General features: G+C 40.8%; 1 protein-coding gene across 5 annotated transcripts in view; it reads left to right on the forward strand.

Annotated features, from left to right (window-relative positions):
- CARD19 (caspase recruitment domain family member 19) overlaps positions 1-12,627 on the forward strand; it is a 56,043-nt gene that overhangs the window by 22,976 nt on the left and 20,440 nt on the right. For all 5 annotated transcript variants that reach the window (XM_044683632.1, XM_044683790.1, XM_044683736.1 and 2 more), the window contains exon 2: positions 7,509-7,651. In XM_044683632.1, coding sequence (XP_044539567.1) covers positions 7,509-7,651 — 143 coding nt within the window. The remainder of the gene's footprint in view (positions 1-7,508; positions 7,652-12,627) is intronic.

Below are 12,627 nucleotides of genomic sequence, written 5' to 3' on the forward strand. Positions count from 1 at the left end.
CCAGCCAGAGTAATGGAGATGTTGCGATGGGCCTGGGTATGGTGCTTTCATTCCAGAGCCACAGTAGTGTGTATACCAGTTAACTTGCTTGAGCATGTGACTCTCAGAGCTTGGCAGAAAATCTGGGCCATATGCTTGTTGTCTTAACCTAAATTCTTATGCCTTCCTGCAACCTTTCTGGGAGGAGGTTGCACATTCTGCTGTTGTGTTAGCAATTGTTTCTCCCCACAAGAGAAAAATTGATTAATCAAGTATGCAGAAAATGAGCTAGAGTCAGAAACGTGGCCACTCAGTGTTATTGAGCGGCAGGGTACTCGATGAAGTCAATAAATAGGAACTGCTAGGTTTGATGATTAGAAGGATCATAGGATTTAGAGCTGGTTGGTAGAGAGCTTAAAAATCAACTAATTCCATTCCCCTCATTTCACAGAGGTAGAAACTGTGTCTCAAAGAAGTAAGAAATTGCCCATAGTCATGGGGGGAGTCATCAGAGCTGGGATTTGAACCATCTTTTTTTTTTTTTTTTTTTTAAACCCTTGTACTTTGGTGTATTGTCTCATAGGTGGAAGATTGGTAAGGGTGGGCAATGGGGGTCAAGTGGCTTGTCCAGGGTCACACAGCTGGGAAGTGGCTGAGGCCGGGTTTGAACCCAGGATCTCCTGTCTCTAGGTCTGACTCTCATTCCACTGAGCTACCCAGCTGCCCCCTGAACCATCTTTTAACTTCAGTTCCAATGCTCTTTTCAGAGGGGAGACCGTGTGATCAGGTTCACATAGTTCTGTTAGATCTGCTCCATTCTATGGCCAGGGGCAGCTCCAGCCACAGCCAGCACCTCTCAGATACATGTATCTTTTTCCAGTTGTTATTGGGCAGAAAGGCATGGAGGAGTGAGTGTAACTCATCCCCACTTCTGGTGAAATCTTTCAAAGTGCCTGTCATCTTGGAAGTGGGTCTATAGTCTATATGGCAGCTCTGTGCCACAAGTCAATAGAGCATTGGGCTTGGAATCAGAAAGACTATCTTTCTGAGTTCAAATCCAGCCTCTGATACCAGTTGTGTGACCCTGGAGAAGTCACTTAATACAGTTTTCCTCATTTTCCTCATCTGTAAAAATGAGCTGGAGAAGGAGATGGCAAAACCTCTCTAGTATCTTGGCCAACCCTCAAATGGGGTCAAACATGACTGAAATGGCTGAACAAAAAACACACTGGAGTCTCTACAGAGAATCACAGTCACTCTCGGAGAATCATGGAACCTTATTGAAAAAGACCTTAGAGACCATATTGACAAATGCCTTCATTTTACAATAGAGAAAGCTCAGGATCCCAAAGGGGAAAGACTTAACCAAAGTTACATAAAGTGTCAGTGACCAAGCTAGGACTGAAACTCGGGTCCATTGACTTCTAATTCATCGTACTTTGTACTATAGCACAGTTCTTCTTAACTCAGAGAGTATAGATGGTTGTATTAAAACCAGGTGGTAGATGGGGGCAGCTGGGTAGCTCAGTGGATAGAGAGACAGATCTGGAGATGGGAGGTCCTAGGTTTAAATCTGGCCTCAGACACTTCTAACTGTGTGACTCTGGGCAAGTCACTTGACCCCCATTGCCTAGCCCTTACCAATCTTCTGCCTTGGAACCGATACACAGTATTGACTCCAAGACGGAAGGTAAGGGTTTTTTTTTTGTTTTGTTTTGTTTTTTTAAATGAAAAACAAAAAAACAAAAACCAGGTGGTAGACCTCCTCTGAGAGGCAATGACTGAAGAGGCAGAATGAGATGTACATTTTTGGTCATGGACCATGAGAAAATTGTTTAGTTTATGCGTATTTGTCACAAGGGTTTTGTTTCCTTTTTTTTCCCCTTCAGTGGTGATAGGTGGGAGAGAGAGAAAGTAAATGATTCTTAATTTTTTTTAAGTTTAATTAAAAAACATATAGTGAAGTCCAAAGGAAAATGAGCATGACTATATTTTTTAATCCTTACTTTCTATCTTGGTTAACAATTCTAAGACAGAAGTTTAAGGGCTAGGTCAGTGATGGGCAAACTACGACCTGCGGGCCAGATGTGGCCCCCTGAAATGTTCTATCCAGCCTCGGGACATTATTCCTAATCTGATGAATACAATGAGTAGGATACAATACAATGAAACTTCAAAAGTTGCCTTAGAAACAGACTGACAGATGGGCATTTCCTTTCCTTTGGCTCTCTCTTTAAAAAGTTTGTTCATCACTGGGCTAGGCAATCAGGGTGAAGTGACTTGCCTACGGTCATACAGTTAGGAAGTGTCTGAGGCTAAATTTGAACCCAGATCTTCCTGACTCCAGGTCTGGCACTCTATCCATGATGCAACCTTGCTGCCCCATGCCTCTTTATTCATATTATTTATAACCTTCCTAGTGAAAGTGATTGGATCTGATGAGACAATGTCTTTTGGAGATCAATTAAAAGAATCTGAAATATTTAAGTATGAGTTGAGAAGACTTTGGAGCACATAACAAGTCCATTCTAGAATTTTAAGACCTGTCTCCTGAAGAAAGAATTAGATCTATCCTGCTTGGCCCCAGAGGCCAGAAGGAGGGACCTATGGTACCCCTTACCCCCTTTGAAGAGCTCTTAAAAAAAACCCAACACTTTTTGCCTTAGTAACAACTCTAAGAAAAGCAAAGACTAGGCAAATGGGGTTAAGTGACTTGTCCAGATTTGAACCCAGGACTTCCCAATTCCAGGCTTGACACTCTATCCATTGAGCCATTAGATGGGCTCTAAACCTGGAGGTATCTACACCTCTTTTAGGTTAGCACCAAAAACGTTAGCTATTCTTTATTCTAAAATAATAATTAAAAAGTAAACCCTAAGAAGTGGAGGCTATTTTAGAGATAATATCATTCCTATCCTCTGTCCTAAGATGGAAAATTGAGACCCAGAAATGGATCATAGGAATATGGACTTATAGTTACAAGAGACCATAGAAATCATTAAATCCAATCCCATCATTTTACTAATGAGGAAGCTAGATGGCACAATGGAATCAGGAAGATTAGAGTTCAAATTTGATCTTAGATATACTTCCTAATTGTGCGATCCTGGGCAAATCATTTAATCTTTCTGTGCCTCAGTTTCCCTCATCTATAAAATAGAAATAATAATAGCACCTACCTCTTAGCATTGTTGTAAGGGAAAAAATGAGATGTATTTGCATTGTGCCTTGCAAAAGTGCTCTTTTACTAGTCATTTTTATTCAACGGAGCCTTGGAGAGATTGAGTGATTTTGTCCAAGATCACACAGTAAGTGTATAAGACGAGATTCAAACCTGTCTTCTTGAGCTTGTTTCTAGTTCTGTATCCGCAATGCCCTACTTTATTTAAAAGAAAAAAAGACTTGCTCTGCATCAAAAACCTAGGAAGTGGATGAGCTAAGACTAGAATCCAAGTCGCCTTGCTATGAGTCAAGAGCACCATATTACTGCTAATAATCATAACTGAGATTTATAGAGTGCTTTTAAGGTTGCACAGTATTGAAGTGAGAGTCACATTTTTCCTATAGCTAGTACACCCTTGTTTACAGAAACTCTAAATAGAAAATGCCTTATCAGTCTCTTGTTGTGAACCTGATTGCATTGAGGTTACCTAATCTTCAAGCTATACTGTTATCTGTCTTTGTCACCCCATTTACCATCAGCTCTGAATGGGGCTCACTGGCCTGTTTGGTCCATTTATTCTAACCCTGTGTGAAACGATTATGCCTCGGCTTAAACACAGTTTTGTTCCTGTGGGTAGAGAAAGAACCCTTAGTGAAATAGCTAAGAGCTAGGACTGACAGCTTATATCTCTTAGACCTGAATTTAAAGGCAATCCGTGGTTCATAGAGTTTGTCCTTATCCCCTGTAACACGTAGGGTAGCAGGACTCTGCTTGATTTCTCTTTGTGTGTCACACTATAGCTTTACGGGCAATTTAAGACCATAACCTCGGAAAGATAAGACTCAAAAACGGGAAGTGACAATAAAAAAGGGAAGAGAAGGATGAAAAACTATTTGGAATATCAGGGAATATGCTTATAACAGAGATAGAAAAGGAACTTGGGGCAGAGAATGGCAGGGCTAGAAGGGGTCTTCAAGATTCATCTATTGGAAACTTTTGAGGGAGGGGAGTCTGGGCAGTGGTCTCAGGTAAATGTGTATGTGTTCATTAGTCAAATGAACCCCAAGCTCCTTTTCCCCCATTTTGCAGCCAGATTCTAGCAACACAGGATGTTAGAGCTGGAGAAGACCTTAGGAGATCATTATAGAGACGGAGAGAATAAGGCCCGGAGAGGGGGAAAGAGCCTGTTTGTTGTCACTCAAATAGTCAGTAGCCGAGCCAGGACTAAGGTTCAGATGTTCAAACTTTCCACTCCTTCCACTTTAGCTCCTGTAAAAGGACAGCAAAGATAAGTTAGGCCAAGCACAGTTAACTGGGCTGACTGAAGGAGAAACCCAGACATATTGATTGCTGAGCGGTGGCAGGCCTCCAAGTGAGTGTGAAGCTCCTAAGGGGCACATTCTTGGGATCTTTTTTCTGGGAATCAGAAATAAATTGAGATGAAATTTTGGCATGATACATGTTCCTGATGCAATACAGGGCTAGCTCATTTGGTAAATAATTGATGCTTCAGTATCGAAAAGCCCTGTGGAGTGACATACTCAGATTGAAGATATTGACTTGGGAGCCCAGTTAAGTGCTTCTGTGGAAAGCTTGGGGGCTTGGAAAACAATTTGTGTTTGACCCGTTTAGCTGACGCCGTGGCTTGCAAGAAGTTCAGTACTAGGAATTACTTGGAATTAAAGAACATGGAATGGTGGAGCTGAAAGAGGCCTTAGGTATCATCTAATCTAATCCCATTTTGTTTTCAATAGTTAAACTTTTTTTTCCCTTCTGTCTTTCCACCCTCCACCCCCCAAAAAAGAAAAACAAAACCCTTTTTTTTTTATTTTAAACCCTCACCTTCCGTCTTGGAGTCAATACTGTGTACTGGCTCTAAGGCAGAAGAGTGGTAAGGGTAGGCAATGGGAGTCAAGTGACTTGCCCCGGGTCACACAGCTGGGAAGTGTCTGAGGTCAGATTTGAACCCAGGACCTCTTGTCTCTAGGCCTGGCTCTCAATCCACTGTGCTACCCAGCTGCTCCCTCAAAATCCTTTTTAACAAATAAGCAGTCAAATAAAACAAATTCTCTTATCAGTTATGTCTAAAAATGTATGTCTCATTCTGCTTATCAGCCCGTCACTTCTCTATTAGGAGGTGTGTAGCATTCTTCATCTTTAGTTCTTTTAAAATGGTCTTAAACATCATTATTTTACAGATGGGCAAATTGAGACTCAGAGAGAACAAGACTTGCCTAAAGTCATGCCATGAGTTAGTGACAGACTGGCCTAGAATTTGACAGAGACCATCTTACCCAAGGGCAGCTGGGTGGTGCAGTGGATTAAGTGTCTGGCCAGGAGTTAGGAATAACTGAATTCAAATGTGACCCCAGATATTTTCTAGCTATATGACCCTAAGCAAGTCACTTAATCCTGTTTGCCTCAGTTCCTCACCTGTAAAATGAGCTGTGGAAAGAAATGGCGAACCACTCCAGTATCTCTGCCAAGAAAACCCCAATGGGGTCATGATACAACTGAACCAACTAAACAACAACAAATTTTATCCAAAGCCAGGAGAGATGACAACTCATTCCAAAATGTATCAGAATTGAATATGATCTACATGATCTCCAGAGGAAAAATACTCTGCCAATGAGGAAATCACAGTAATTAGCTTCTATTAGTAGTTCTGGGCCAAGGACAAATCATTTTCAGCTACAAAATGTAGTCCACAGAATTGTATGGGAAATAATTTTCTTATGGACTGGACAAGAAAGCACAACAAATGATGGTCAATTGTTTCTTTGTGTCTTTACCTCTATAAATGCATCCCCATATAACCTTGTAGTTTGTTAGTGTGAGAGCTAAAACCATCTTCATGTCTGCTACAATCTGAGTTTGGCTGAGAATTAGACATTTTCTGCCTCAATATTTATTTGTATGTTGAGGTGTAAAACCAATCGGTTAGCAAACCTTTATTATATCAGTTGATAATGCTCACTTAAATGCTCATAGCTAACTTGATGAATGTCATGGCCCTCTTCTGCTATAAGACATTCAAAGGTTCCCTTATGTTTAAGAGAATAAAGTCTCTTCCCACTTTAATCCAGTCCCAGTTTGAAATAAACTGTCATTTTCCTGGTCATCAAACTGTCATCAGCCTACTTGAAAGCACCATTTTAATAGCTAACATTTATACTACCTTTTGAGGTTTGCTAATCACTTTATGTATGTCATCTGATTTGATTCTCACCACAACCCTGTGAATCAGGTGCTATTCTTATCCCTATTTTTAAAATGAAGAAACTGAGTCTAAAACAGGATAAGTGACTTGCCAATGGTCACATCACCAGTTAGCATCTGAATAACGATTTCAACTCAGGTTTAATACCACTTCATATGGCTGCCTCATTTTTAGCATATCATGTCATTCCTTAAAACTATTCCCAATGGGGGGGGGGGAAGCTGGGTAGCTCAGTGGATTGAGAACCAGGCCTAGAGATGGGAGGTCCTAGATTCAAATCTGGCCTCAGACACTTCCCAGCTGTGTGACCTTGGGCAAGTCACTTGACCCCCATTGCCTACCCTTACCACAATACACAGTATTGACTCCAAGACGGAAGGTAAGGGTTTAAAAAAAAAACCTGTTCCCAATGATTTCTCATTGCCTCTAGGATGAAGTCCAAACTATTTAGCTTGGCATTCAAAGCCTATAATTTTGTGACACCCTATCTTCTCAGGCTTAGTTCCTCCTGTTCTTCCTATATATTTGGTGTCATAGCCAATAGAGACTAATCTCTATCCCCCAGGAATATCTCAAGTTTTCCTGTCTCTGAATCTTTGCTTATGTTATTCCCAACATACCCAGAATATTCTCTTATTTTGCTTGTTGAAATCCTTCCAAACTCTGCTAAAATGCCACCTCCTGAAGCCCCTCTCTGTTTCTTCTCCCATCCCCTATCCCAGTTGGGATTGGTTCTTCTCCAGTTTGCCCCCAGAACACTGTGCTTCCCTGATGCACTGAATTATGTGCTAGGGTTATTTACTTATGTTTTCCAATGATGCAACCCCATCAGACTGGAAGCTCCTTAACAGCAGGGAATATTTTGTTTACTTTTGTATCTTCCCAGTTTGGTGCACAGAGCAGGTGCTAATAATTGCTTATTACACTGAATTCCTGTCCCCAAACCAGTTATTCACGTTGTAAGGCTAATCCCCTGAAATGGCTCTATGGGAATGAGGCTCAGGAAACTTGGAATCATCAAATGCTTCAATTCAGCATGTTTGGCTTTCACAACAGGTGAAGCTGGCTCATTCAAAGCAAGTTTTGCCAGCTCATGACAACAATTTATAAAGATGTATATTTGTTCTTGCTTTTTTTTTTCAGATCAGACTTACTGTGACCGACTTGTCCAAGACACACCTTTTCTTACAAGCAATGGCCGATTGAGTGAGCAGCAAGTTGATAAAATTATCCTCCAATTAAACCGATTTTACCCACAAATTCTCACCAACAAAGAAGCAGAAAAGGTATTGGCATTGCTGCAAATGTTTGCATCTGCTTTCATTTTTTGCTCCCCGTCTTTCCTTTCCTCCAGGACTATAAATTGAGCAGAAAGGCTTTGTATATATGGGCAGCATTGCTGTAGGGCAGTGATGGTGAACCTTTTAGAGACCACATGCCATGCCCTGTCCCTCCCCAGACTGTGTGCAGTGTCCCCCCCCCCTACCCCCAGCCTTACCCCTGACAGAGGAGGGAGAAAAGGAAGGGAGTGGCCTGATTGTTCCATTCAGGGGAGGGAGTTAGTGCAGAGGAGGGAGAGAGGGGGAAGAGAGCAGCTTCACAAGAATTCCTCAGCCTTTCTAGTAATTAACTCTCCCAGGAATGTCACATGTGCCCACAGAGAGGTCTCTGTGGGCCATCTTTGGCATGAGTGCCATAGGTTTGCCATCATGGCCGTAGGGTTTGCTTACTTCCCATCCTCAAAGGCTGAACCCTGGTGAGCTCTTTTCTGTTTGGGCTCAACTTTGGTGATAAGGGTCTCATTGTAGGACAGTACTATTAATAGGAATTTCTTTATCTCCCACTATTTCTTAGGAGACAGTATCTGACAGATTGGGAGTTTTGTAAAATCTCCCTCTGTCTCTTTAAGAGGCAGAGCAGATAGCTCTTGCCCTCTGTCACTTTAAGAGACCAAGGATAAAAGGGAGAAAAATTCAGTTAAGAAGGTCCTTCTTTCTGACTTCCGGAGAGATCAGTGGGGCATCAGTGACTCTCTGTCAAGAGACTGACAGTTACTTCTGACAGTTTGTTTCCAGATACTGAGTTGGAAAAGTTAAATAATTATTAATTAAAGTACATCAATTAGTAGTTAAGATAGGGAATTTAATATAAGTTAGACAGAATAGGCCAGAGTTAGGCCTGCTTTGCTTGGCAAGAAGATCCTGTCAAGAAAAGCAGTTAGAAATAGTTATTTAGAGATTTTAGTATAGGATTTAGATTTTAAGATATAGTACAAGAGTTATAATCTCCTATTTCCTATCCCTACCTCTCCTCAAAATAAATAAGGACACTGTTTTACCAAATAGCTCTCTGCAACTTCATCAACCTCCACCAATAATATTTACCCTCTAACAGCTATTTTCACCCATAATGCTACTCTTTCTCCCTCACTTTAGACTATACAGATGAACTGTTCCCTCTCTCTTTCCCTTATCCTTTGTATAAAAAAATTCCTAATTATGTCTCTGATTTTTCTTATTCCTCCTATGGCCAAGCTGGAAAGATTCCCAGATGTTATAGAGTCATATCTGTTACCTCTCTTGATCAGTTAAGTGGATTGACTATGTATGGTCAGAAGCCAGGAGAATTCCATTTGTGAGGACATTAGGATTTATGCCCTTGATCTAAAAGTTAATTCAGGACCATTTTCAATTCACTTCAGCAACAATTCCTCAGCAATTGTGGCACTGGAGCATACAAAGATGAATTAATCAGCAAGTGTTTAATAGATTTCTACTATATGTAGACATTGGAAATACAAGTCAAAAAAATCCTTTCAAGGAGCTTGTATTCCATCACAGGAGACAAAATATTCAAGAGTATTGGGAGGGATAAGGACTGGACTTATGATTTCGTTAGTTTAGAGAAATGTAAAGAAAATTCTATCCACCAATGCAGGTCCTCACCTTCTCTACAATTTAGTCATTTTTTTTTAAACTTTTACCTGCTGTTTTAGTATCAATTTTACTATAGAAGAGTGTGGCTAAAGCTAGGCAATCAGGGTTAAGTGATCTGCCCAGGATCACTGAGCTAGAAATTGTCTGAGGACAGATTTGAACCCAGATCTTCCTAACTCCAGGCCTGGTGCTCTGTCCACTTTTGCTACCCAGTTGCATCTCTGCAACTTAGTCCTTTTTTTTAAAACTCTTACCTTCCATCTTAGAATTAATACTATGTATTGATTCCAAGGCAAAAGAGTGGTAAGGGCTAGGCCCATGTTGGTGAACCTATGGCACATGTGTATAATTAGAAATTTTATACTTTTGAACTGTATTACCCAGGAGCCCACTGACTTCCTGTTGTTATAGACAGGAGATAAATTCCGTGGATTTCTATGTCTAGCTCTTCTCTTCCTATGAGAGCAGCTGTGAATGTGGGACTTTTGAACAGGTAGAATAGCCATGGGCACATGTTTTTATTTTGTTAGATAAATGCCTTTTTATTCCTTTATTTCTAATGATTATTAATAAATCTTATAAAATATAATACCTAATGTTATTATTATATATTAATTTTAATTTTTACACATGCCAGAGGAGGCTGCTCTCCTCCCCTTCTCTACCACACCTAAAGACATTTTTCACTTCACCTACCCCTCTGCCCAGCAGCCCAATGGGAGCACTTCCTCCCTCCTCTGTGTGGGGTAAAGGGGCAGCTCACATGCAGCATGAGGGTTGCAATTTGGCCACGCAGTCTCTAAACAGTTCACCATCACTGGGCTAGGCAATAGGAGTTAAGTGACTTGCCAAGGTGCACATGGCTAGGAAGTATCTGAAGCCAAGACCTCCTATCTCCAAACCTGACTCTCAATGCACTGAGCCACCTAATTGAACCCACAACTTAACCTTTTTTTTTTTAATTTTTTAAACCCTTAACTTCTGTGTATTGACTTATAGGTGGAAGATTGGTAAGGGTAGGCAATGGGGGTCAAGTGACTTGCCCAGGTTCACACAGCTGGGAAGTGTCTGAGGCCGGATTTGAACCTAGGACCTCCCATCTCTAGGCCTGGCTCTTAATCCACTGAGCTACCCAGCTGCCCCCCACAATTTAGTCTTAAAGAGAAGTCTAGAGAAAGCAATGAGAAATTTAGGGAATTGTCCAGGGTCACACAGACACTATGTCTATGGAAGTGGGACTTTTAACCCAGGACTCTGACTTCAAGGACATTTTGACTTTTCTCCATTATATGCCACATTGCCTCTCCTAAGTGCATAAGTATATACAAAATAAACACAAGGTGACATTGGAAGAAAGGCACCAGCAGCTGGGGAATTCAGGAAATATCTCATATAGAAGATGATACTTGCTGAAATAAGACATAGTCCCTGCCCACTGAGAATCCAGTATTTGACAAAGGGATAAGACCTAAACAGATAATAATACAAAATACACTGATAAGTATGCAAGAGGAATAGAAATATTGTGCAGTGCAGGCCTATAAGGGAAAAATTTTCTGGCTGGGGAAGCCAGAAAGGTTTCATGGAGATGGTGACATTTGAGTTGTTCAACTATTCCAGGAAATCTACCAATACCATTTTATTAAGTACTTACTGTGTGGGAGGCACTGTGCTAAGTACCAGAGATTTAAAAAAAAAAAAGGTTCCAGGGGAACAACAGGTACATAACTTTGTACCTAAAACATACATAGAGTATTTGGCAGGTAATTTCAGAAGGAAAGGCACCAGCAGCTATGAGAACTGATAAAGGCCTCCTAAATAGATTAGATTTGATCGAACATAACAGACTTCTCTACTAGCAGCAATGCAAGGCTGAGGGACTTATGAGAAGGAAAACAAGCCACATTCAGAGGAAGAACTGTAGGAGGAGAAACACAGAGGAAAAACAACTGCTTGAACACATGGGCTGATGGGGATATTATTGGGGATGAAGACACTAAACGATAACTCTAGTCCAATTATCAATAATATGGAATTAGGTCTTGATCAATGATACATGTAAAACCCAGTGGGATTGTGCATCAGCTAAGGGGGATTAGGGAGGGTTGGGAGAGAGGGAAAGAACATGAAATATGTTCTATGGGAAAATATTCAAAATAAAAATTAAAAAATAAAAACAAACAAACAAATAAAAGAAGATTGGATTTGAGCTGAGTCTTAAAGGAAAACCAGGAAACTAATAGGTGGGGTTGAAGAGATAGGGCATTCCAGGCATGGATGACAGTCAATGCAAAGGCATGAAGACAGTAGATGAAATCATTTGGCAGGGGAGGAGTCCACAGGCCAATATGATTGATATGTAGAGTGAGGAAGTAATTTATAAGAAGTCTGGAAAAATAAGAAGGGCCCAAGTTGTGAAGAGCCCTAATTGCCAATCAGAGGAATTTAGAATTAATTCTTGGTGGAGATTGGGGGCAGGTAATAGGGAGCCAGCAGAGTTTACTGAGAAGGGGAAAGGGAAGGCATAATCAGATCTATACTTCAGCTGCTTTGTCAGTTGAGTGAAGGATGGATTGAAGTGGGGAGCCTTGAGGCAGGTGGTGAGAGATCTTGTGATAGAAATAACAAGATTGGGGGATGTGTTGAATATATAGGGTTAGCAAGAGTGAGGAATTGAATAGGATACTAAAATTGTAAACCTCAGTGACTGGGAAGATAGTAATAGATCTTGATATTAATAAAAAAGTTAGAAAAAGGGAAAGTTGTGGGGGGGGGTTCTTTTGGAGGGGTGGGGAGAGAGAGATTGAGATCTGTCTTAGACATGCTGAGTTTGAGATGCCTGTGGGACATCCAGTTGGAAATATCCAAAAGGAAAAATCCAAAAGGAAATATCCAAAAGGAAAGTGGTACAGGACTATATGTAGTTCAGAAGAGAGATTAGTATTATGTACAGAGATATGGGACTCATTTGCAGAGAAACAATAACTGTAGTTATGGGAGCTGATACAATCACCAAATGAGATAGTAGAGCATGAACAGAAAAGAGGGCCCAGTGCAGAGCCTTGGAGGGCACCCAAGATTAGTGGTTATGATGTGGATGAAGAGTAATGGAAACTGAGTAGTCAGACAGGAGAATCAGAAGAGAACACTGTCACAGAAATCAAGAGAGTATATAGGAGAAGAAAGTCAATAGTATCAAATATTTTGGAGAAGTCAAGAAAAGAAGAAAACTGAAAAAGGTCAAACATTATATCTGGCAATGAAGAGATCACCTGTAACTTTGGAGAGAGCATTTTTCAGTTGAATGATAAGCATGGGAGTCAGAG

Source organism: Gracilinanus agilis, chromosome 1, assembly GCF_016433145.1.
Source record: "Gracilinanus agilis isolate LMUSP501 chromosome 1, AgileGrace, whole genome shotgun sequence".
Classification (NCBI taxonomy): domain Eukaryota; kingdom Metazoa; phylum Chordata; class Mammalia; order Didelphimorphia; family Didelphidae; genus Gracilinanus; species Gracilinanus agilis.